This window comes from Maylandia zebra, linkage group LG8, assembly GCF_041146795.1.
Source record: "Maylandia zebra isolate NMK-2024a linkage group LG8, Mzebra_GT3a, whole genome shotgun sequence".
Lineage (NCBI taxonomy): Eukaryota > Metazoa > Chordata > Actinopteri > Cichliformes > Cichlidae > Maylandia > Maylandia zebra.
The window spans coordinates 16,747,751-16,773,143 of record NC_135174.1 but is presented as its reverse complement, the minus strand read 5'-3'; the positions used below and the strand labels follow the sequence as shown (position 1 = coordinate 16,773,143).

The 25,393-nt window shown below is 38.2% G+C and overlaps 1 protein-coding gene across 1 annotated transcript in view; it reads right to left on the bottom strand.

Annotated features, from left to right (window-relative positions):
• The window catches only part of LOC101480347 (protocadherin-15), a 214,916-nt gene that overhangs the window by 145,861 nt on the left and 43,662 nt on the right, over positions 1-25,393 (bottom strand). Inside the window, exons 6-12 of the mRNA XM_076887498.1 lie at positions 24,462-24,622; positions 23,840-23,995; positions 20,525-20,644; positions 17,997-18,107; positions 12,347-12,517; positions 3,229-3,337; positions 131-243 (exon numbers count right to left, since the gene is read on the bottom strand). Of these exons, the coding sequence (XP_076743613.1) occupies positions 131-243; positions 3,229-3,337; positions 12,347-12,517; positions 17,997-18,107; positions 20,525-20,644; positions 23,840-23,995; positions 24,462-24,622 (941 nt within the window). The remainder of the gene's footprint in view (positions 1-130; positions 244-3,228; positions 3,338-12,346; positions 12,518-17,996; positions 18,108-20,524; positions 20,645-23,839; positions 23,996-24,461; positions 24,623-25,393) is intronic.

The following is a 25,393-nucleotide window of genomic DNA, read 5'->3' as shown; positions in this document are numbered from 1 at the left end:
TTTGTAGATTAAAGGCATTAAAAAAAGCACTACAGAGTGAACTGGCGGGTTTCTTTGAGGTAGAAGAAACATGCAAGAAAAAAGAAAATCTCATTAAAACTGCCTTGTTTGCTGCTGCAGTGTTTCTCACCTTGATCACCAGATCAAATCTGTGGTAGTGCTCTCTGTCGATGGGCTTCAGTAGCAGAAGTTCTGCTGTGGTTCTGTTTAAGCGGAAATATTCTACATAGGACTCTGGTTTGCCTGGAAGAGAGAGGACAACAAACACAAACAGTAAGAGCAAACCAAAAATGCATTTTTAACAGAAGATATACTGCTGTGGGAGAGGGGAGGAAACATTTGTGTTAGAATCACTTTATGTTTGCTTGATGGGTTTCTAGAGGGAGACTCCAAGGCAAGAGACTTGGATAATGCTCCCAGTTTAAAGATCGCAGCTCGCAACAGGTACACACCGCCCGTACATATATGATTCCTATGAAGGCTACATTGTTCAATGGGGAAATCAAGCTCTGGTAAAAAGAGCAGCAACACAGGCAGATGTACACAATCACATTTCTCAAGTGTGCACTTCGGTCTATGTTACATCTTTACAGCTACAGCAGCTAGCATTGATCTGACTGGCTTTTGAGAGATGGCACGTTGCAAGACAGATTATTTCTACTATGTTTATGGATACTTTGTGCCTCCACTTGGAATGAAATGTGCTACATAAATTTCTTTGAGTGAGTGCCCAATATTATATCTTTTTTTTATTATTATTTCTAAGGCATGTGTTTTTACCTAGAATCCAAGCTTAGGTAAATATATTAAGCATCTTAATTTTGCAAAAGCCCTTTCTTTTAATGTTATTTCTATGTTAGTTCAGAAAGAATGAGGGCCAAGTACGACATGCAGCAAGAGTACAACTGGACAGACGTCTCATATGGAGGACTTTTTTCAAGTTGTTAAATGTTTCCTTCTTTTTACTTTTATTACTATTTACATTTGCATCTTTTTCTATTTCCTTAATATTTTCAGTTTTTAGTTATTAGATTACTTACTGTTTGTTTTAGATTTTAATTTGTGGTCTCACAAAAATCTCATCTCATCCTCCTGTATAAATTACTTTTTTTTTTTTAAAGTTTACTCATATGTCTACATTTCCCTGTTAGATTATCAACTCCAGTCTTATTTTGATAGTTATTTGTCTCCTGTGTTAAATGTTTTACTCCCCCTCCTGTCTCATTGTCCTTGATTATCTTTACCTGTGTTTAGTTACCCCGTTGTGTCCTATTTCCTGATTACCCTTTTGTGTATAAATGGTTTTTTGTGCATAAATAGTGCTGCAATTCCCATCTTCTCTGTGTCTTTTTACCTCCTGCGTGTTTCTTGCTTTTTCAGGTGAACTGGCGCATTTAGATGTTTAACAGTAAAATAAAAGCCTCACTTTGATTTATTTAAACTGCCTCCATTAATGGCACTTCAAATATTTGTCAGATCCTTCATTAAAAATCACAAGTAGTGTAACCAAAACCACTGCAGTTCACATTAAATATTCCTCAGCTTACTTTCAACAGTAATTTCTGTTTTTAGATTTAGAATCATAATGTTGGATGAGCTGCAAAGCTGCAACATCTTTTTTCTTTGCCCATTGTCACACTTTCTCTAATAATCCTCACTCAGAGAGAGATTAGTTTCACAGGAGGGGTCTGGGAAATTTAATCAAGCCTGTGTCAAGTCATGTCAGTACATTTCTACAGACTATGCACATCCTGACTTGTTGAAGTTGTTGTTATGCTGCATTTTATAGTTTCAAATGGTAATCAAAATATTTTGTATGATGCACAGTTGTCCTATAGTTTTAGATACGTATAAAGCACTAATGAGAAACAATTCCACCTCTGTAATTCTGTAAAATGTTATCTTTCACAAACTGTCCAGAGCATACTTTTTTATCACTGTCTATTTAAGTTGCTTCATCAAAAGCCTTATGGACATTTAGGCCTGGTCTCATTCTCCACTCTGATGGCAAATGTGTGTGCAGCTGTGGTGCTTCTGTAGGTGTGTTACTTGATTCCATTTGATTCAGCACAGCTTATTTATACAGTGCTAGTACACAACAGGCAGCTCAGGGTGCTTTATACTGTAAAGTAAAAACACTGATTAGTGAGAGAACCCCATCAATCCAACAATCCCCTACAACAAAGCACCTGGTAACGGTGGAAAAGAAGAGGTTCAAGAAAAACCTTTAACAAAAAAGGCTCAGATGCTCTCACCAACCTTATTACCTGAGGTTGGTGGGGGGAAATAAATGACAGAAAGCTGAAACCATGAGCAACAAACAGGATGGAACACAAAACATAATGACATATATGAAAGGGAAAATAAATAAATGGAGTTCTCTGTGTATCATGAGCCTAAAACAGTGGGATGGTTTGGTTTGGGATCATTTGATCCAGGTGTAACTAAGCTTTTTTAAAAAGGAACATTTTAAGCCTCTCTTATGCCATACAGGATATGCATACACTCTTAAAAGTAGAGAACATGCATCTCCTAAACCTAAACCGGGAGCTGGTTCCAAAGGAAATGGGCTTGATGGCTGAATGTTCTTGCTTAAATTCTACTACTTAAATTCGGATCATCTAGGACCACCAAGTAAGCCTGCATTTAGACAACAAAGTGCTCTAGTGGAAATAATATAGTACAAGGCAGCCTTTAAGATACAATAATTCATGCGCTTTTTACTTTTATATTAAAATTTCTGAGTGTGGACGTTAGCATTGGGCCTTAAATCTAGCCTAAGGAACCGCAATACCACTGATCTACATTTGACAAGATAATCTCGAAAGAACAGAGTCAGAGCGTATTGCCCTGTGTAAGTGGCATGTTAAATAATGTTTCACCAATCAGTCTTAAAAAAAATATGTGAATTTAAAATTGTTTGGGTAAAAAAAAAAACCCCAACAACAACAAAAACATAAGGATGCTATTTTTCCTTTTCACCTACAGCCAATTTAGATGTAACAATTAACCCAACATGCCTTTTAGGTTGTGGGAGGAAGCCAGAGGACCTGGAGAGAACTCACGTGGGCACACAGAGTACAAGCAAACTCGACACACCAAGGACCAAGCAGGCCAGAGGGTTCTAACCCAGAACCTCCTTGCTGTGACGTGACTGCAAACCACTGTACCGCTTTGCCATTTATTAAATAGCTTCCTAAAATGTTTAGTAAAAACAAACAAACCTACCAATAAGGATGGAATACAGGATCCCCGGCCTGTCAGAGGGAGGTTGTATGTTTCTGTCCTGGTCCACAGCTTGTATGGGTGGAGTCACATTGAGCGGATTCACCTTACTCTGGAGAAATATTTTCCACAGAGTGAGAGAGAAAAACAATGAATCAATCAAACTTGGACATAGGACAGCACTTTTAACATCCACTGCCAACGTTGTGTGTGTGATAACAGAAGCTCTGCTAAAATTAGGAGGAAGACATAGCAATTATTTAATTACTGGTGGTCTGGGAAAAGTTATTTTAATGCACAAACTATATCCAAGCAGAGGAAACATCGGAGCAGCAGAACAGGAAAATGTATTGTTGAAGACAACACAAAATTGGAGTAAATTTAAAAATCACACAGGAGGGTAAATATGCACATCCACACACTAAAATGTATTATATAAGTGCAGCATATAAATGGTAATATATATTGTGCACACACCCACGCACACACACTCAAACACACAAATACACAGGAGTTGAGAATCTGGCTCCATCTGCATACTAACGTGGCCGGGCTATAATGTTGACTTACGACAGTGCGATATTGCTGTGGTCCGTGCAATGAGAAGACCCCCGATGGGAGAAATATAACATGTCCATGGGAATAAATTATGATCACTAAGGAAATAAAATGCCAAACAAAGCACAACAACAAGCCTGCGAGTTTTTCTAAATACGCATCCTCCCATAGACATGCATGCACCGTACACACCTGCTATGACACAACATTTAACTGCCGCACCTGTCATGCACCACTTAAAATCTACCAGCCTTCACCGAGCCATCTTTGCTGTTGCCTGAAGAGGAAGGGAGCGAAAACACCGGCAGAGAAGAAGTTATGGGGAGTAATGGAGTGGAGTAAAAGAGGGTTTAAATATATAGAAGGGAGATGAATCTGTCAGGAGTGAAGGGAGACAGGGAGATGTTAATGCAGCATGGAAGAAACTTAAAGCCCCCGAAAGACAACCAGGTCGCTAAAACACTGCAAGAGTGCCACTGTAATTTTAGTTATTGACACCATTTAACTTTGTCAATGAGGAAAAAAAGCACTGACAACAAGAACTACAAAAGCGATGTGAGAGTCAGCCTGTGATTTGTGACGGTGGAGGCAATACTGTTGTGACACTGTAAATAATTTATCATTCATACTGTCAATTACTCCATCACTCCCGCCACATTATCTACGGGCATACACAAACTTTGATATGATTGTGACGCATCTCCAGGGAAGTCACTCACTTCTATTTAAGCTCTTCATGCTGCTGCATGGCTTGGCTTATTAACTGACTAGCTGGTAAAAAAAAGCATGAAGAAATTCTTGAGTCAGTCCACGTCAGCTAAGCCCAAACCAGCAAAACTGATGATTTTTTTTTTGTAGAATTTAGAAAGTTATATAAGCTCATACTTTATACTGGGTCATTTCACTCAATTAGGAACTTTCCTAAACAGAAAAGACTACTTGACCACAACCTGATTTTAAAGCAGGGCTTTTGACTTTATAAACACACATCAGCTCAGTCAGAGATCTCTGGATTTTTTTTTAATCAGGCTTTTTTATTGCATTGCTTTATTATAAAGTGATCCATCACTTATGTCTATTAATTTTAAGAGACGGTCCAAATTAAATTTTAAACGGTCAAAATCAAATTTACTTAGAAGTGTCAGGGCTCTGGCACTGTCACTGAATTGCTGTTTAGTATTTAAGTTAAGCAACTAACGATTTTGGAAATTAATAAAATAATAAAGTCCATTAATCGCTACAGCCAATTTATACACACGAATACTTTTAAACCATTAAGAAAAACTGCTCAGTAATGTGATTGATTTGGCTTCTATACCATGTAATATTCTTACAACTTTTAAATATAGTAGTTTTTCTGCCTCTTTCATCTTCGGCTGGACTGGGCAAAACTGGGGTTACTCCATGAAGATCAGTTGTTGGCTACTGCCACTCTTAAGCTTAGTTATAAACTTAAGAATTTTATTTGAGTATTTGGTTTAGTCTGATATAACTGGGCCAAATAATAAGCTGGGGGTTAAAAAAAGATCAACATAGCAAGTCAAGCTGCAGGTAATACTGAAAGCTATTTACCTGCTTTGCTCTAGAAAAGTGAAAAGTTTGGACACACCTCATATTTTTTCTTTATTTTCATGACTACTTACATTGTAAATTCTCACTGAAGGCATCAAAACTATGAATGAGCACATATGTAATTATGTAGTAAATAAAAAAAGTGTGAAATGACTCAAAAAATGTTTTAGAGTTTAGATCCTTCAAAAAAGCCACCCTTTAATTTGATTACTGCTTTGCACACTCTTGGCATTCTCTTGCTGAGCTTCACGAGGTAGTCGTCTGAAATGGTTTTCCACCAGTCTTGAAAGAGTTCCCAGAGATGCTGAGCACTTGTTGACCATTTTGCCGTCACTCTGTGGTCCATCTCATCCCAAACCATCTCGACTGGGTTTAGTTCAGGTGACTGGCGCAGCACTCCATCACTCTCCTTCTTGGTCAAACAGCCCTTACGTAGCCTGGAGGTGTGTTTGGGGTCATTGTCCTGTTGAAAAATTAATGATGGTCCATCTAAACGCAAACCAGATGGGATGACATGTCGCTACAGGATGCTGGTTCAGTGTGCTTTGAATTTCGAATAAATCCCCAACAGTGTCACCAGCAAAGCACCGCCACACCATCACACCTCCTCCTCCATGGTTCACAGTGGGAACCATGCATGTAGAGAGCATCCATTTACCTTTTCTGCGTTGCACAAAGACACAGCAGGTGGAACCAAAGATCTCAAATTGGACTCATCAGACCAAAACACAGATTTCCACTAAGTTCCTTCCCTGTGTTTCTTGGCCCAAACAAATCTCTTCTGCTTGTTGCTTTTCCTTAGTCGTGGTTTCTTAGCAGTTGTTTGACCATAAAGGCCTGATTCACACAGTCTCCTCTGAACAGCTCATGTAGAGATGTGTCTGCTACTGGACCTCTGTGTAGCATTTATCTGGGCTTTAATTTGAGGTGCTGTTAACTTGTGATTTCTGAGGCTGGTGACTCAGATGAATTTATCTTCAGCAGCAGAGGTGACTCTTGGTCTTCCTTTCCTGGGGCGGTCCCCTCATGTCAGCCTGTTTCGTCACATTCAAAGTTTTAGCAATTTTCTGGACTGACTGACCTTCAGCTCTTAAAGTAATGATGGACTGTCGTTTCTCTCTACTTAGCTGATTGGTTCTTGCCATAATATGAATTCTAATAGTTGTCAAATAGGACTGTCAGCTGTGACTCCCGCACAACACAACTGATGGTCCCAACCGCACTAAAAAGGCAAGAGATTCCCCAAATGAACCCTGACAAGTCACACTTGTGAAGTGAAAACTATTTCAGGTGACTATATCACGCAGCGCTGTCAACAAAGCAAAAGTTGGCTACTTTGAGGAATCTGAAATATAAGACATATTTAGGGGTATTTATAATTTTTTCCATAATTCAGTGTATCTTGCTTCATAGTTTTGATGTCTTCAGTATGTATCTACAATGTAACAAATGTGAAAAAAAAAAGAAATAAATAATGAGAAGAAGTGTCCAAACTTATGACTGGTAGTGTTTATATATATGTATTTACATATATGTGCATGTATATATGCGTATATGCTGAGGAACTAATGAGCAAATGGGCAGCCGCTGTGCAGGCAGGTGTCTGATCCAGGGAGCAGCGAGGCGATCAATAGCGGGGGGAAAAATCTTGGAGGGCATTTGGTGGTCAGAAGAAGCTTTGTGCTGGCTACCGAGCTACACAAAAGTGCACGGCAAGACTTTATGTTGCAATGGGAACTTGTCACACTCCCATATAACTATATGTGGACAAGTAACAGATGTGAATTTGCAGAAGGAAGCTGAGTGTGTCAGTGCAGGAAAAAACAACAACAACAAAAAATACTGTTATTACAGACAGAGTACTGTATTCTTTGCATCATGCATCTTGTTGCCAGTCAATTGCAGTATGATTTAATGATAAACTAAATTATTGGTCAAGTCTCGGTCAATAATCAGGTTTATCCCTTACAGCTATGAAATACTGAGCTGCAGAGATGGCAGTGTTTTTGAAGTGTATGTGTGAACATGGCCTGACAGCCAACTCCTCGGCATAATGACCAGCATCTTGGGGTGTGTGTGTGTGTATGTGAGGAAGAAAGACACAGAGAGAGAATAGTTATCCTGGCTCCAAGGCTCTGAGGTTGTCATCTCTCATCAGCCTGATTAGGACTCAAACTATTACAGTGCCTTTTCTCTCCTCCTCGCTCATTCCTCCCCTCCCCAATTTTCTTGTACCAGGAACAGCAGCTTGTTGCTGTCGTTCCATTCTTTCTATAGCTTCACCTATCTCCCTGCACCTCCTCAGTTCTTTGCTTCCAAACCAACAGGAGACCTGCTGTTGGCATAAAAATACCACCCAGTAACTTAAATGCTCATCAATTCTTCAGGTTAAACCTTTGAGTGTTTCACGAAAAACTGTTGCACAGCATAACCCTTTACCCTTCTCTTCAGTTTCTGCAAGCTGTTCCTGTTTTTTCACTCTGGATGGATTTGATAATGATGTTTATGCAAGCTTTCTTCAGTTCTAAGACTTTTGGTAAAATTCAAATTGCTCCTTTCTCCTTGGTAAAATGGAAATGTGCAGAGCAGCTGCCACTGTCAAAGCACACAGTCTGCTCGTTCATCTAGCCAAACTGCGACACTGGTAGTAAAGGCACCAAAGGCAACCGATGAGGAAAAAAAGCACAGTTTAAGCATTGTGCTGATCATTTAAATGTATGTGAGTGCATATAATATTGTGTATTACTATGTATATAAACACCAATCAGAGAGAGGGAGGAAGGCTTATAGCTGCTGTAATTTCTTTCAAGAGAAATGATTACATTTGACCAAAATAGTGACACTGTAAGGCATAAAAGAGCACTGTTGGTTCAGTGTTTCAGTGTCAAAGTGTAACCATAAGAAGAAGAATCTCTGCACAGTGCATTAGAAGCAAATCAGAAACAGAAAATATAACATGCAAATTTAATATAGTGTGTGTCATTCAAACAGTCAAAGTTCTCATTATTCTGAAAGCTGGAAGTAGATATTCATCTACACTGCTGTCATGCTAGCCAAATCATGGGTTATGAGAAAAAGAGATTTTGCATTTATTTATTCCAAGAATACGTCATTGAACTTTCTTTTTATCTTTAAGCAAAGGCCAGAACTGACAATTATACTGTATTAACCAAGACCACAGGGGTTGATTAATACAGACAAATCTTCCTAGAAGGCCTCAGTTACAGACACACTCATACTTTGACTAACTTGTGGACAAAGGAAATATATAAAGGCTTAAGCCTGCTTTGCAAAAGCAATGCTTGATTTTTAATGAAAAATGAACTACCTTGAAAAATGAATAAAAAGGTACAATTAAAGCAGTTATTTGTTATGTTCTGCACTAAAAAGAAGAACTTTAAAATTATGAACTGAATTCACAAAATAAAAAAATAAATAAAGTCAAACCCATTCCCGCAAATTTTAATTCCAAGTAAGGAAGGAAGTAATCTCCAAAACTGCTTTATTTCTCCCTTACCTTTCATAACTCAGAGACATCTTTTGTTATTTTCTTTTTGCCAGTGCTCATGTCTTTTAAATTTCCATACAGAAATACAAAATATATACAATTTTCCAGATATCTGTGATAAAGAAACTACATTACTTTCTCTTTCAATGCATCTCATGACAAAAATAAATAAATAAAAGTGTGAATTTAAAGTTCTAATTTCTTTATTCATGGGGATTTTTGACAGTCGGGAGGCAGATACAAGACACAAATGACTTTGGTGTATTCTCATAAAAAGTTTGTGGAATTGAGACAGAATTGTGTGAATGAGAGAGAAACAAGAGGAAAGGTGCACATGTAAGGTGTAGAGATACTGAAAATAGATTAGTTTAAATACTGCAGCTGGGGTTTTTAAACTCATCATGGACAATGCCCTTCTCCGTTGTTTTGGATGGACGGACAGTACACAACGTAGGTGAAGAGAATGCAGGCAGGGTGGAATGGGTGGAGATGAGTGTCAGGGGTGATTTGTGACAGAAGGATAGCAGCAAGAGTGAAAGGGAAGATTTACAAGATGGTAGTGAGACTTGCTATGATGTATGGCTTAGAGACAGCGGCACTAAAAAAAGACAGGAGGCCAGGGTGGAGGTGGCAAAGCTAAATATGTTACGGTTTTCAATTGGAGCTACCAAGATGCACAGGATTAGACATGAGTGTATCAGTGGGACGGCTCAGGGTGAGCAGATTGAGGACAAAGTTAGAGAGACAAGACTGAGGTGGTTTGGACATGTGGAGAGGAGGGGTAGTGGATATACTGGACAAAGCATGGTGAGTACAGAGTTACTAGAACGGCAAAGAGGACGATCACGGATCACAGATGTAGTGTCCTCCTTCAGCAACAAGCTGCATGTCCCCCTTCACTACATCACTGCATGATGTAGTGAAGGGGGACATTTGGCGTGACAAAGGAGGGTGAGATGAAATGATGCTCTGTGGTGGGAGCAGCCTAAAGATAAATAAGACTGTATTCTTTAGAGGACAGCTCTATATGAAGGACCTTTTTCATTCTGACCTGTCATAGCAGTAAATACATGGCAGTCATTTGCCTAAGGTAATCTGTTATGAAATAGATTTCTTAATGATTTTCCTTAATGATGATCATGTGGGTGCTGGCAGTCAAATAGGTTTTGTGACCCCTCAAGATTTGCAGAATCTGCCCCGTAACACTTGTTCATGCAGAAGAGAGTAATAGCTGGATCTATGAAAGACAAACTTTGACTGTCAAGAGCACTTTGAAGGCCACACATAGTATCATTTTGTGACATATATCAGGGTAGCAGTTTCATCCGCCATACAATTTTGCCATAATCAAAGGAAAAAAAACAGCTATTTGTATTTCAAAAATAGAAAACCAAGACATTCCCTGTATACAATGATGCTCATTAGTCATTTGTATAGACAGTATAGTAAAATCCTCTTTTTATGCAAATTGTAACTCCCAGGAAAAACAGTTTGTTTCTGCCTAGCCCCTCCCCCCCTTTGTCTTTCACTCCCCTCTCCCCATCCACCAGATCCCCCCCCCCCCCCCCCCCCAATCTCCATCTTAAACCCTGTCCTTGTCCACATACACTTACTCCTTCTGAAAACCACAAGCTGTAAAGTTGATTTACTCCTGTTTTTCCTCCCAGCCAAGACTGTCTCCTCTGGCTGGAAAGAGAGAGAGAGAGAGTGTGTGTGTCTGTGTGTGTGTGTGTCTGAGAGAGAGAGAGGTGAAAAGAGAAATCTTGAGGCAGAGAAATAGTTCCTTCAGCCTGTCTGGAGCAGAGTCAGCACATGTGTGTGCATGCGACAACTATCTCAGTGTAAAATAGAGAGATGAAGAAGACGGTGTCCGGTCCACGGCTGTGATACTGGATTTATGTACATGTGTGTCGGTGAATGGGGGGCATTAAGGCATGAACGCACTGCTAGCTTGTCACCATCAAGGGTGTGTGCAGGTGTGTGTATATGTGTTGTAAGGGATGAATGCACTGCTGACTTGTCATAGCTGAAGATTTTGCCTAAAGCAACTTTCCCCCCCCTTGTTTACAAAGTTGTACTCTGAGTTTCTCCAGACAATAGCATCAGCTAAATGCCACAGATACAAATGCAAAAGTACATACAGCTGTGTAAGCATAAATATGGGCTACAGTGTTGCAGAATCTGCCCTGAAACACTTGTTCATACAAAAGAGAGTAACAGCCGGATCTATAAAAGACAAACTTTGAATGTCAAGAACTCTTTGATGGCCACACATGACATATTTTAGGATAGCAGTTTCATCCGCCATACAATTTTGCCATAATCGAAGGAAAACAATACCTACTTGTATTTCAAAAATATAAAACCAAGACATTCCCTGTATACAATGATGCTCATTAGTCATTTGTATAAACACAGTAAAATCCTTTTTTTATGCAAATTGTAACTCCCAGCAGACATTGCTTGACAAGGTCTTATTATTAAAATATCAGGGTTCCTTTTCAAATGGCTCTAATTCCTTATGAAAAACCTACAATGGGTTCTGCAGGAGTTAACATATAGAATGAAATTGCATGTTTTTTTTAGAGTGTACAAAAAAATTTAGCCCCCATTCTAATTACATAGTCTGTAGTTTACAGCAAAACGAGCTACATTTTAAATGCCAAAGTGAGTAAATACATTTGGCTTGAATTGGCATTAGACCTTGATTTGAAAGCTCGAAGACAAGAAAGTGAAGATATCCATAGTGACACAGTCTATCAATATACCCTGTGGTTAATAATTGCAGTTTCCCCTAAGTTTCTAAACCATCTGCAATCTGCCAACAGAGTTTCATTTTACTGGAAATTAGGGAACTAAAAGGTTGTAACTAAAGTAACTCTGTATGATATTACCTAAATCAAGAAATGATAATTCAGAAAAATCCCAGGAGATTAGCAGTTTCTGAAAAGTCAGATGTCTATTCATATTAATGTACAGAATTCACCTGCCTGCTGCTACTACTGCACATTCACCCAGTGTACATACTATATGTATATATATATATAATGTTCTTCCTCTACACCCCCCCCCCAATTTTTGCACATGTCGAGGAGCGTGTCAGGCTACATTTCACTGTGTGTTATACTTGTATAACTATGCATGTGACAAATAAAGAACCTTGAACCTTGAAATACTAAGACTAGCCCGACTGGCATCAACAATGCTCTGTCTTCCCCATTCTGCTGCTGTTCAAACTTGACCAGGTTGTCTTGACAATGTCTATATGCCTAAATGCATTGAGTTACTGCCATATGATTGGCTGATGTTGTGTTATGAGTAGCTGAACCAGTGTACTTAATAAAGTGGCGGCGAGTGTATACATGTTATCATTGTCCACTGAAGACAGTAAGTGATCCACAAATGGACATTGCTACAAAAATTAAAGCTAAGTACACATAGTACACACAAATACAACAAAGTACAGAACAAACACAAACTTACCGGCTCGGTCAGCTCAAGCACATTAGCCTTATACGTGATGGGACTACAATCACGGGTATTTCCCACAAGCGTACATGGTAGAAACATTGGACCCAAATCATCACCGTCCAGTACATCCACAGTTAGTGTGGTGGTGGCTGTTCGACGGTCACTTGGATTAGGGGCTCGATCCTAGACAGACAGACAGATTTTTTTGGTGATAATGCATAATTATGTGGCTACATTTATCTTTGTGTCTTGAATGAAAAGCGATCAGGATATGATCAAGAAAAACATGTAATAATACAGAAAGGCTGGTTTTTATCTGATATATTCTATATCTAATGCACAGCATTCATGTTCATGTAGCAAGTGTATACACCATACTGTAATCTACAGGGTGGGCCATTTATATGGATACACCGTAATAACATGGGAATGGTTGGTGATATTAAAGTCCTGATTGTGGCACATTAGTATATGTGAGGGGGCAAACTCCTCAAGACGGGTGGTGACCATGGTGGCCATTTAGAAGTCGGATCTTCTATCCATCTTGGATACAACTTTTGTTTTTCCAATAGGAAGAGGGCCATGTGACACATCAAACTTATTGGTAATGTCACAAGAAAAACAATGGTGTGCTTGGTTTCAACGTAACTTTATTCTTTCATGAGTTATTTACAAGTTTCTCTTTGTTCACAGCCATTGACATTGGGGCGACCGTGGCTCAGGGGGTTGGGAAGCGTATCTGTAACCGGAAGGTCGCCAGTTCGATCCCTGGGCTCTCTGTCCTGGTCGTTGTGTCCTTGGGCAAGACACTTTACCCTACCGCCTACTGGTGTTGGCCAGAGGGGCCGATGGCGCGATATGGCAGCCTTGCTTCTGTCAGTCTGCCCCAGGGCAGCTGTGGCTACAACTGTAGCTTGCCTCCACCAGTGTGTGAATGAATAGTGGCATTGTAAAGCGCTTTGGGTGCCTTGAAAAGCGCTATATAAATCCAATCCATTATTATTATTATTATTATTATTATTGACATGTCGAAGAGGTTAACACATGAGGAGCGGATCGAAATTGTGTTGATATCGGGTGAACGCAGTAACCGGGTCATTGCAGCAGATTTCAATGCAAGACACCCTACGAGACCACCCATCTCCCATGCTGCAGTCAGCAAACTGCTTGCTAAGTTTCGTGAAACTGGTTTAGTGTTGGATTTGCCAAAATGTGGACGCAAGAAAACTGTCACTAATGAAGAAACATCAGTGGCTGTCCTAGCTTCATTCAGCAAGAGCCCACAGCGTAGCACTCGCCGCATGTCACTGGAGAGTGGCATTAGTCGAACATCCCTTCGGCGGATATTAGCTACTCACAAAGGGCACCCTTACAAACTCCAGCTACTGCAGCATCTCAACGAGGATGACCCAGATCGGCGCACAGAATTTGCAGAATGGGCAAAACAAAAATTGGAACAGGACCCTCAGTTCACGCAGAAGATTTTGTTCAGTCATGAGGCAAACTTTTATGTGAATGGTGAAGTTAACAAACAAAACCACCGCTATTGGTCTGACACTAACCCACGTTGGGTGGATCCCTCCAAGACTGTTGGAACAACAAAAGTGATGGTTTGGTGTGGTATATATACCACCACATTATGGGTGCCAGGTCCGAGCATTCCTAGATGAACAGTTTCCTGGAAAGTGGATTGGTCGTCGTGGGCCAGTTGAATGGCCCCCAAGGTCTCCCGATCTGACCCCCTTAGACTTTTATCTTTGGAGTCATCTGAAGGCAATTGTCTATGGTGTGAAGATACGAGATGTGCAGCACCTGAAACTGCCTGTGCTGGCATTTTTCCTGCGGTGTTGCTATCAGTGTGTGAAGAGTGGGAGAAGAGGGTTGCATTGACAATCCAACACAATGGGCAGAACATTGAACACATTTTATAAGTGGTCAGAAACTTGTAAATAACTCATGAAAGAATAAAGTTACGTTGAAACCAAGCACACCATTGTTTTCCTTGTGACATTACCAATACGTTTGATGTGTCACATTTCCCTCTTCCTATTGGAAAAGCAAAAGTTGTATCCAAGATGGCCGACTTCTAAATGGCCAATTTGGTCACCACCCATCTTGAGGAGTTTGCCCCCTCACATATACTAATGTGCCACAAACAGGACTTTAATATCACCAACCATTCCCATTTTATTACGGTGTATCCATATAAATGGCCCACCCTGTATTTCATGAATCTTTTGGTGACCAAAATTTCACAAAAATACACATTCAGCAACATAACTCTGTAACTTCTGTCGGTGCTGTGCTTTTTTGGAAATCGAATTTCCCAGAGGAACCCACCCGAGGGATTAATAAAGTTCTATCTAATCTAATCTAATCTAATCTAATATTACATAAATTCCAGTAAAGTAGAATAACAAATATGGAAGTATAGCATGCACTGCTCCCACTCCCATCTGCTCCTGTATGATTCACTGAAAATATTCAAAACTATACACAGGAAATGATGTTCAACATCTTTCAGGTGTTTCAGCCTTGCAAGGCATTAACATTTTTATTAGACAAAAAAGAAGCCTGTTTTCTCATTTCTTAAATGCAAATATATGCTAAGGATAAATTAAGTTCCAACATTTGGTCTCACCCATGTAAAATTAAGAAGAGAAAATAATAACAGTTAATAATAATAATTTTAACTTAGATTTGTATAGTGCCTTTCAAGATACCCGAGTAGTAGTAGTAGAAAAAATCATATCAATGAAATACTGAAAACCAAACTTTTTATTCATATTTTGATAGCATGAATAAAATTGTTTATTGGTCCACTGGCTGGACTAAGTTGTAGCACTGCTAACCCACCTTTTCCTTTTTTTGTAAGATTGCATAAAAATGAAACAGCATTGCTGCATTTCATGACATGCTTTCTGGTTATTATGGGATTACAGTTAATTACAGTGAAAATGTTTTGAAGATTTTGATTATTTTCTAACTAAATGACATTGATACAACAGAATTTGGTATTTTGTACAAAGTCAAAAACTCCCACGTGTTAGAATTACAGGTTGATTTCGTTTTGTTTATGTCTCTCTGAGGAGTCACATAAATTTAGATTTTTTTTGGTAAAAGTTAATTAAATAATGTAGTTTAAAACTCTAAAACTCGGAAATATTCTGCAGGTAATATAATTATCATATAGGTATTAATTTAAAAATAGAAGGATATATGTAAGAGGTGTTTAAATAAATACATTCTTTTCAATTGACCAATTCACATGGTGGTTGATGACATTGAACTCAAAGACAAAAACTGAATCTTAAAATTACTTTTCAGTGAGAATGTTACTATTGTGGAAAGGTTTGAAGCTTTTGAAACAAGAAACACTAGAATGTATGACCTTGGTACACACAAATTGAAAAATAGATGTGACTTGTAACTCAAAAGAACGCCAGTAAACCCTAAGCTGGGTTTCATTGAAAGCCTCATAAAAAAATAGAAATAAGTAAATCCCAAAAAACACAGTCCTACTGAGAGACTGATAGTAAGCATTCTCACAAACATTTCCGTCTACTTAGATCATTTATTATCTTTATTCTCTACAATTTAAATTCTAATATTTACATCTACTTTTCATCTGCAGTCCAGTTGAAAAAAAAAAAGATAAAACGCAAGAAATAGCCAAATAAGGCTACTAACTAAACTCCTCAACTACTCAACAGTCGGTGCAATCACCACATCTTACTTACAGGAAGAAACCCACGAGATATTATCTGCTATTCAATGTGTGAGTCATCTAGATTTCCATCAGCTTCACATTTTATGTATGCATATGAGGGAGCACTCTCAAATCCTGTTCAGATAAAGCTGCTTTCTGCCATTAAACTCTTCTAAGTAGCACAACTTAAGCACTAGACAATCAAGATATCAGGTATAAACCCTTAATTAGGTTTCCTCAAAGTTCCCATTTTAATATTACTTAATCACATCAAATCATTGCAATACATTATATTCCCAATTACTCGACAGTAAAAGAAAGAAACCGGGGCCTCTGCCAAGAAATGATCTCCTCAAAACTAAAAAAAAAATAATTTCTGAAACATCTTTAATGAGCAAGATTGAAGATACCATCTAAAAAGAGAAATCAGAAAACACAAATATGAAATAATTAAACTCTGATTATATATAGTTTAAAGACTGAAAAAAATCATAAAAAAATAGTAGATTTCCATCAAGTTCACAGAGGAGTTTTCCCCTGCTGGCTTCATTACTGTAAGCTATGCTTGACGAGAAGCTGTGACATCACGCAGTGACTCATGACAAGCAATTCTGCCAACACTATCTTGGTGTTTTGAAACTGGACAAGACAAGAGAGAGATGGATCTAAAATTAAAACTGAGAGCACTGTGCAGTCATCGGCTAATGACGAGTCTTGACTATACCCCTGGATAATTGTCTATTGTGACTCTAATAACGAACATACCTTGCAAAACGAACTTCATGTGTTATTTAACATGAACTGAAACCGAGGTTTCATTTCACAGTTCAAGGAATTGAGGCCATGAAGTCATCAGGAAAGTGTTTACAGATCAAAAGAGCTGAGGCTCATCTTTCTACAGACTTCTTTACAACCTGAAGTCTTTTTACTACTAGAGGCCATTAACAATAATGCAGTTTTAAGACAAATCAGTTTTCAGACTCAGAGAATAAGCTAAAAGGACAGTCTATGACGTGGACACAGTTAGCAAGTTTAACATAAAGATTGAAACCACAGACTCTAAAACAGCGGTCCCTAATCCGCGGGCCATGGACTGGTACCAGTCCGTGAGTCGTTTCGTACCGGACCACAGGTTTTCACACAAGGTGTATATACTTTATCTGCAATATATGTACAGCTTAAATGGTCAGCCATGTTCCCAGGGATTTTTTTTCTTTTCTATTTTGTGGTTGTATGGGTTCAGTTAAGCTTAAACTTTTGTTAGGAATTTATATACAGTAATTTCAAAGCTACTCAAAACACTCTTAATACTGTATTCAGACAAACAGATATGTCACCTTGTTAAGCAGCCAGAAACACATTAATCTTACAGTGTACTGCTGACTCTCCATAGTGCTTTCAGGGCCTTGAGACATATGAATATTTTGCAGAATACTTTCTCGAGAACTGCTTTTGAACGCAAGGTTTTCTTGACACAATAAAAAAAAACTTTTTTGGCACCATCAGCAACACAAACAATTCAAACTTCAACTACAATTTTCCATAACTGTGCTTTGCTTATTGAGTGAAAATCACTATAAGCCACCTTTATAAATAAAACATACACAGAGCTCAGAAATAAAAGGAAAACAATTAGGCTAACAGAGACATTAGTGATAATTAGGGGTGCTCTAAGAGATCCCTTAAGGCTCACACAACAATACAGAAATAGTGAGAAAAGCTGCATAACATTAATGTTGCCATGATAATACAAATTTACATAAAACAACACTCCAGGCAGCAGTCTACACGCCTACCCATGAGAGATTGCTGATTTTCTTCAGCCATTCTTTATGACAGGTCCACATGAAAGGTGTTCCCTTCAAGAGCTTTAACTTAATATATGATTAAAAAAACCAACCTAACACAGTGCGACATAATAATACACAAATAGAAATGTTGAAAAAAACTTACATTAGCTTGTATGATGACTAGGTATCTTGTTATATCCTCATAGTTGAGTCTTTCTCTGAGAACTACAGAGCCAAACAGTGTCAGCGGGATGTCAAAGGTTCTGTTAGCTGTCTGAAAGACAAACAGATACATTACACACATCAAGAGTGAGTCGCAGCCAGGGTCGGCCATTCACTCTTTCTCTTTCAATACAGTTTTGACAAGGCATGCATTACACTTGTTTGGTTTAAGCAATGAACCTGACTGTGCAATTTCAGTATAAATATATTTTAGATTTCTTGACATGATACAAAACTTAAAAAAAAATAATTCATGCAATCTATATTTAAAATAATTCATTAAAATTATTATGATGAGAGAAAAAAATAAAGACTAGTATGGTTATAAAATAGGTGACATTCAAAGAAAAATAAACCAGAAGAAGACACAGTACTGACAACAATTTGCTAAAACAAAAAACAGAAATAAAGAATTTATTCAAAGGAGCTGAGATTCAGCATCAACATTTCTCAACTGCACAGATAACATCTCAGTGTTTCTACTAAAGCTTAATGTGAACAAGTGTTAATTTCTTTGACTAGTTTGTGTCAAAGACCTTTTTTCTGATGAAAACAAGACAATTAAATAAATGCGTGAGGACAAAAATGAGATGACAATATTATGGAGAGACAAGTTCAAATCAGAATTAATTAAGTTTTATAGTGAGGCAGGATGCATTCAGAAGTCATCCAATCAGAAGAATCTTCTTGTGCACTAAGTGCACTACAATTTGATCTGTCTACAACAAACAGGGTAGGAGTAGGGCTGGGAGATTTGAGGAAAATCTGATATTGTGATATTTTTTGGGGGGCTATATCATAATACACAATATATCACCAAATGTTTAAATCCAAATTAACTATTCATTATTTTTCCATTTTGAAAACAACAACAACAACAAAAATCTGAATGAATTGAAATGTTTTATTTAAACCATTTTAACCATCAGTTGACACAGAGGTTACTGTCACAGTAAGTCTCTTTCTGTGGTCAACACTAGACCTTCAACAAAAAAAAGATAATAGCAACAAAAAAGTACATGAAGCAAGAATTGACGACACAAAATAAAACAATTCAAATTAAAAAGGTGCTCTTTTGTGCTTATAACATATAAAAATTGTAAAATAATTAGTGCAGAGTTTAAAAGTCTTAATTTTGCACTTTCAGCTGGCGGAATATTTCATGCTACTGCTACCTTTTGCGGCAATAGTTTTGCGGCATATTTTGCAAACTACTCAAATTACTGCATCTTGTTCTGCAAGCTCCATGTGAAATCCAGCGAGTCTCGCTTACCCGAAACTCCTCCTGTCACCATATTTTACTGGTAGTAGATAAACACGCATGCTCAGCATTGTGTCAGGTAGAAAATTTTCTGGGATGGCGGAATTAATGATGCATTCACAGTGCGTAGGATAAAAGAAAAACTCATGGCGACTGCTCAGTATTTACATGTCAATTTATACTCAGTGGTTACGATAAAGCCATTTTAACCATCTTACGTGGACAAACTCATGATTATGTCGCCCAGCCCTAGGTATGAGCTCCCTGTTTCTCATGAAAACGTAACAAAATGTCAACACACAAGGAGGAGATGAGTTGACATCCTCTACTGACACATTTAGCAGCTCTCACTGGCACAGAGAAACTTTTACACAAAACCTTTCGGTCAATTAAATCAACTTCGAATGAAAGTAGACTAAAAATAAAAGAATTAGGATGCCTAAATTATAACTAAAACTAAATGATGTTTAAGTCAAAAGACTCCTTAAAACAAATTTGGTGTCAAAATTAACACTGATGTGAACATTTAAAGAGATAAGAAACGGTGCTACAGCTGACTTTATGAAGAAGATTAATTGTGCAGTCTTTAGCAATGATCACTAATCTTAGAACAGTAAATGCCTTTAGTCAGTCTGCTACTGAACTCAGGTAGCTCAGTTAAACCCTGAGACAGTGAAAAGTAATTTACTCCAAACAGCCTTTAACATTAATTATGGCTGAGATGAAAGTAAAGCACAAGGAGAATCTAATGTAATAGGCTACTGTTTTTGAGCATCAAATGAAAATTTCAAAATTTTTTTTATTGTTTATTACATTAATGTTGCTATAATGTATATTTTATATAAAGATGTAAATAGGGAATTGTAAGTGCTCCTTTCTGGATGTTGGTTGTCTTTTGCTTAATTTTGCTGGTGTGCATTAGGAAACCAATTTGTAACTTGTTTTTAGAAACTGGAGCAGATTGTTAAAAAATATGATTTCTAAGATCAGTTTTGGCAAGAAGAAAAAGTAAACAGTGCTCAACTGTGATCTCAATCAAAATTGAAATCAGTACTGCTTTATACTCTATTGTCAAAGAGAAGAAAGAGGAAGAATAAAGAGGCAGAAGCACTAAAACTGCTTATGCAGCTTTGCTGCTTGGTCTCTAGTGAACATATACCCATGCTACACCATGTTGACAGAGATCAGTGGGCAAGTGGATGACCTACCGGGTCTCTCGGATTGTACTGGATGGTGTACTCTATCTGTCCATTGGGACCGTCATCAATGTCTGTTGCTCCATTGTTTCCTGAGAAACCAGAAAAGATAGTCGTTCCAACTGGAGTCAGCTGAAAACACAACAGAAAAAGAGAGTTTTAATATTTTTCTCTATACACCTTTAGTGCAACAACCAACACTGTGCTGTTTGTTTGTTTGTTTATTTATTTCAATTTAGATGAACAAAAAGAGAAAATATGCTTTGTAGCACATTTAGGTACGAGCTCATTTCCATCTGCAGTCCCTGGATCGGTTAAAACACAGTGAGATCCAGTTCAAGTCTATCAGAAGAGACACATACACAAACTCAAATACCTGCACGTATGGTAGCAAAGGGAAAGCCACACAAATCAAAATGTTAATCAATAATTACACAAAAAAAGAAAAAGTTATCATAAACTAAGAATCACAAACTGATGCTCACAAGACTCACAGTCAAAATCTGTTGTTTCAAATCCAGAGAGAAACTACATTAACTTGCACCAGTGTTCAAATTGTTTTTAAGCATATTACAAGTTTTAATTGATTTATAGGACAAAGCTGACTGCGCAAACTGGTGCCTTGCTTACGCTCATTTACTGAGAGCAAAGCTGGACAAATCCCCTTAAACATGGGAGAGCAGCATCATGGAGAATCTTATTTACTAAACATCCATCTGAGTAATATATTACATTATCAAAACTTAATATATTTTATTTAGTAAGTATATGGCATGACATTGCCATATGTCAAATCAGGGTCAAATCAGGCTTGAAAAATTGCCAAAGAGAAACAGTTTGACAAACATAAAATAGGATTTTTCACCACCAACAGGATTCCCAAATTGTTTAAAACTTGTCATGGTGGTATCTTCACATGGTGTGCAGTGTCCTTAAAAAAGACTGAGCAAACTGGACTAATGGAAGACAAAAGAAGACGTGACAGGCTTAAAAAAGTCATGCAGATAAGCAGCATCTGAAAGTCATGTCCTTGAGAAATAGGAAAATACAGAAACGGGGGGAAAAAAAAGACCTGACACAGGACCTGAGAGATGCTCGGACAACAACATTATTGCAGCAGTGTGGATCATCTTGACAGAGAACAGGACAAAAGGCAGCCAACATCCAAAGAAGAGCTCTGAATGTCCCTCAAGATGCCCGGAGAACTATTCCTGAGGACTAAGACTAAGAAATGACAAAAAAGCTTCTCTAATCGAGTTCAGACTTGTTGAAAAATAAAGGTGGTCATACTAAATATTCACCTTAAAGCTCCTTTAAACTCATCGTCCTCATATACTGTGTACTTATGCACTGCATGTTTGCATGTTTCAGTAAATAACTACATGTACTTCCCATTTTCCCACCAAAATATTTAAATAACGAGTGGCAGCTAAAGATTTTGTACAATACTGTAAAATAGCTTGTTGTTGCAGTTGTTTACAAAAACTCACTGATCTGTGAGCCAGTATTTTCCTTTAAATTCAATGTCACAGTCAGAAAAAGATAGCTTGCTTTCATACAGAGAACAGATAAGGCATTCAAAAAGAACGCCATTCATTTTGATTTCATTTTTCTAAGAGAAATTTTTAGGGTGGAAGAGGCACACTTGCCACCGTGCATAGAAGAGACGAACTTTGCCAATATATGTATCGCTGTGCTATATTTTTCGATCCATGTGCCAAGGGATCTGTGATTACGTGTCAAAGCAGAAGTTTAATCTCCAGACAGCACTGGAAGCATCCGCGATTAACTTTAATTTAGCTGTTGCACCAGTGATTTGTTACATCATTTCCCTCAACAGGGTTATCTTTGCCTCCCACTGATCTCACAATGGTCTTCAGAATGTCTCATGCTGTCACTTTGCCACTTCTGGATACAGCTGTAATGAAGCAACTCCAGACTCAAGCACCAGTGCCAGCTCATGAAATCAGCCACAGTGATCACCTTGTACTCAGAAAAAATACTCACTGAACTCATAAATTGTGTCCTAGACATCTTTATAAATAACCATATATCATCTGTCTGTCTTATAAGTCTGACTCACTTGCTTGTAGTCAGTATTTCTTAGAAATAGACAGCAAAGAAGAAGACTAGATTATAAGATTTCAGATGAAAGTGGATGAACACCTTTTGATTTCAAATTTACTGCTTTTGTCTGAGTTCTGGGGCCAATAGAAGTGAATTAGAAAATAGCTGACCACCTAATGAGCCCACTTCCACTCAGATCCCAATAAATGTGCTACTACTTTTAAATTACTACCTACATCTGAATTAATGTTTTCATTTTTTAACTTACTACCGCAAAATAGAATAAATTTATCTTGGCCTTCCACAGGGATCTTTTTTTTTTTTTTACAGTGCATCTTCTTAATTGTATTGTGAACCTTGGTAGTGAATGGAGGAAACTATTATAGTAGGAGTAATGAGGAAGTGGAAATGCGTGGGAGGTGATGGGGTGGGGACAAGAATCGGCGACAACCAGAAATTTATATAGTGTGGCAACGAAAAGGTGGGAAAGGTTGAGAAAAGGTGACATAATGAAGAGGTGGGAGTGGTGAGGGGGCATGTGAGTGTGTATATGTGTGAGAGCCAGGGAGGGAGGGAGAGGTGTTCTGCAAAAACAGAGGAGAGGCCAAGAGAAAGAAAGGGAGAGACTGAGAAGACAGATTGAGTTGGACAGGCTGTGGAAGACTGTATAATGAGATATTCTACCGGGACTGCTAGGACTGTGCTGGCAGCCGGCTACATGTATCCTTGTCCAGCTTAAGTTTGAACCTCCTCTAGTTATATTTTTGCTTCTACAGACTCTGGAGAACAAACTAACTGTGGGATTGGCATCATAAAGATTATTTTGGAAACCCCAGAATAACAGATATAGATCGCTCATATAGCTGCCCAAGAACTGAGATTTTTTTTCATTACTGTTCACTACCTTGCCCTTCAACTTTGGTATGACAGCAAAAACGCACACAAAAAGCCAGACGATGTGCACTGCTGCATTTTCTCTATAGAATATATAAAAGGGCATGACTGAAAGAGCAGCAGTGGAAAGGCTTAGTGTACAGTACACTTGATATGTTGTATTCATGTATGAGTGAGCTGCAGCCCCCCTACAAACACACTCGGCTCTCAAACTCAAATCGATGACTTTGATTAATACTTTCACAACAGCAGCAGCTGTGCAGGTCGGTTTAATGAATGGCTTTATTGCTTTATTTCTTTCTTTTGACTTAGCTTTTCTTCACAGACAGAGATGGCGCACGTTTTTGTGTGCGACTGGGTTTTTACCTCATTCACGGCGACGTAGTATCTGGGCTGCTGGAAACGGGGCGCGTTGTCGTTGCGGTCTCGAACAACGATGCGGACCTCGTGTAAAATCACAGTGCCTATCAGCTCATTGGTACACTGAACCTGAACCACGATGGAGTGAATGTACGAGGGGGGCTGGAAAAGAGGAAACACAGGAGGAGAAAGAGGTTCTTAAAATGTTAAATGTGCAATTTTAAATCAAGTATATTTATCTTGAGGGAAAAAAAGATGTTACAAAAAAGGACTACACAAAGACTTTGTGTATTGTATTTACTTTTTGTGCCAAATCACACAGTCAAAAAGAAGCGCTGGATTACTTTAGAACAGGATGATGAATGTTTACTCAGAGGCAAAAAGAGCTAAAACCTGCTAAATTTCTCACAACAGCACATGATGGCTAAAGTAAAAAACATGTAAAAATAAATATATAAGAGCTGTAGATATGTAAATGTACTTCCATTGTTTATGTCTCCTGGGGTCAATCGAAATAAAGAAAAACTAGGAGCAAAAACTGCATTTGCTGAAGCAGCAATTTTACTTTTAGTTTGGCATACAGCACAATGAGTGAACGCGACTGAAGAAAAGCTAGAATAAATCTTACATCTCTGTCCAGAACCCGTCCCGTGCTATTTAGGTAAAGGGCTTGTTTGGAAGGGTCAAGAATGACCCAGCGATCGTTGTTGTCCCTCAGGGACAGAGAGATGGTTCGATCCGGACCTTCAGCCACGCCGTTGATGTGCATGTTGTCCACCAACAATGTTCCTGAAATAAAATAAAAGCAGGTTTAATAATCCTTTGGCTCGAGAGACAGACGCAGCGTCCAGAGCTTCAGGATGTAAAAAGTAGAATTCAATTACCTCTGGAGTTAAACAGAAACAGACAGAGAAACCGTTTGGTCCAAAATGATTAATAAATGAAAAGGAAGCAGGAACAATTCAGACAGAACCCTCAGTTTTTCTTCATGTTCTCAATTAAATATATACCTGGAAATTATATGCCGGATGTAGACAAAGTCAAGGGCAATTACGTGGAGAACAACATAGAGCCAGAGAGGAAGAGAGCGACATGAGGGGGGGAAAAAAGGCATTTAGTGGGGCTACTCTGCTTCCTTCTGCTATAACTATACCTGGAATACTGAAGAATGTCTGCGAACGCAAAACATAACAGACAGACTTCAGGAAGAAACAAGAAAACAACAAATGTTTTAATGATTTAATTGCTTTTCTCAGCCTGGAATTAATTAAAGAAAAACATCGAAATATTTTTAAAAAGTAAACATTTTAATAAGACAGATGGCAAAATGAAATAAACTCGATTAATTTAATACAATCATCGGTGGGTGGTGAAGTAATTTGGGAATTAGACAACTACTGGAAAGCAAAAACAAAGAGAGAAATACAGTACGAACAGGAAGAAAAGACCATTTAAATGGTATCAGTGAGCTGTAGACATTTAAGCTGGGCATATTATCTGCAAAAACAAAAATTAAGCCATGAGGTCTGAGAAGGCACATTACATGAGGAATGATAAACT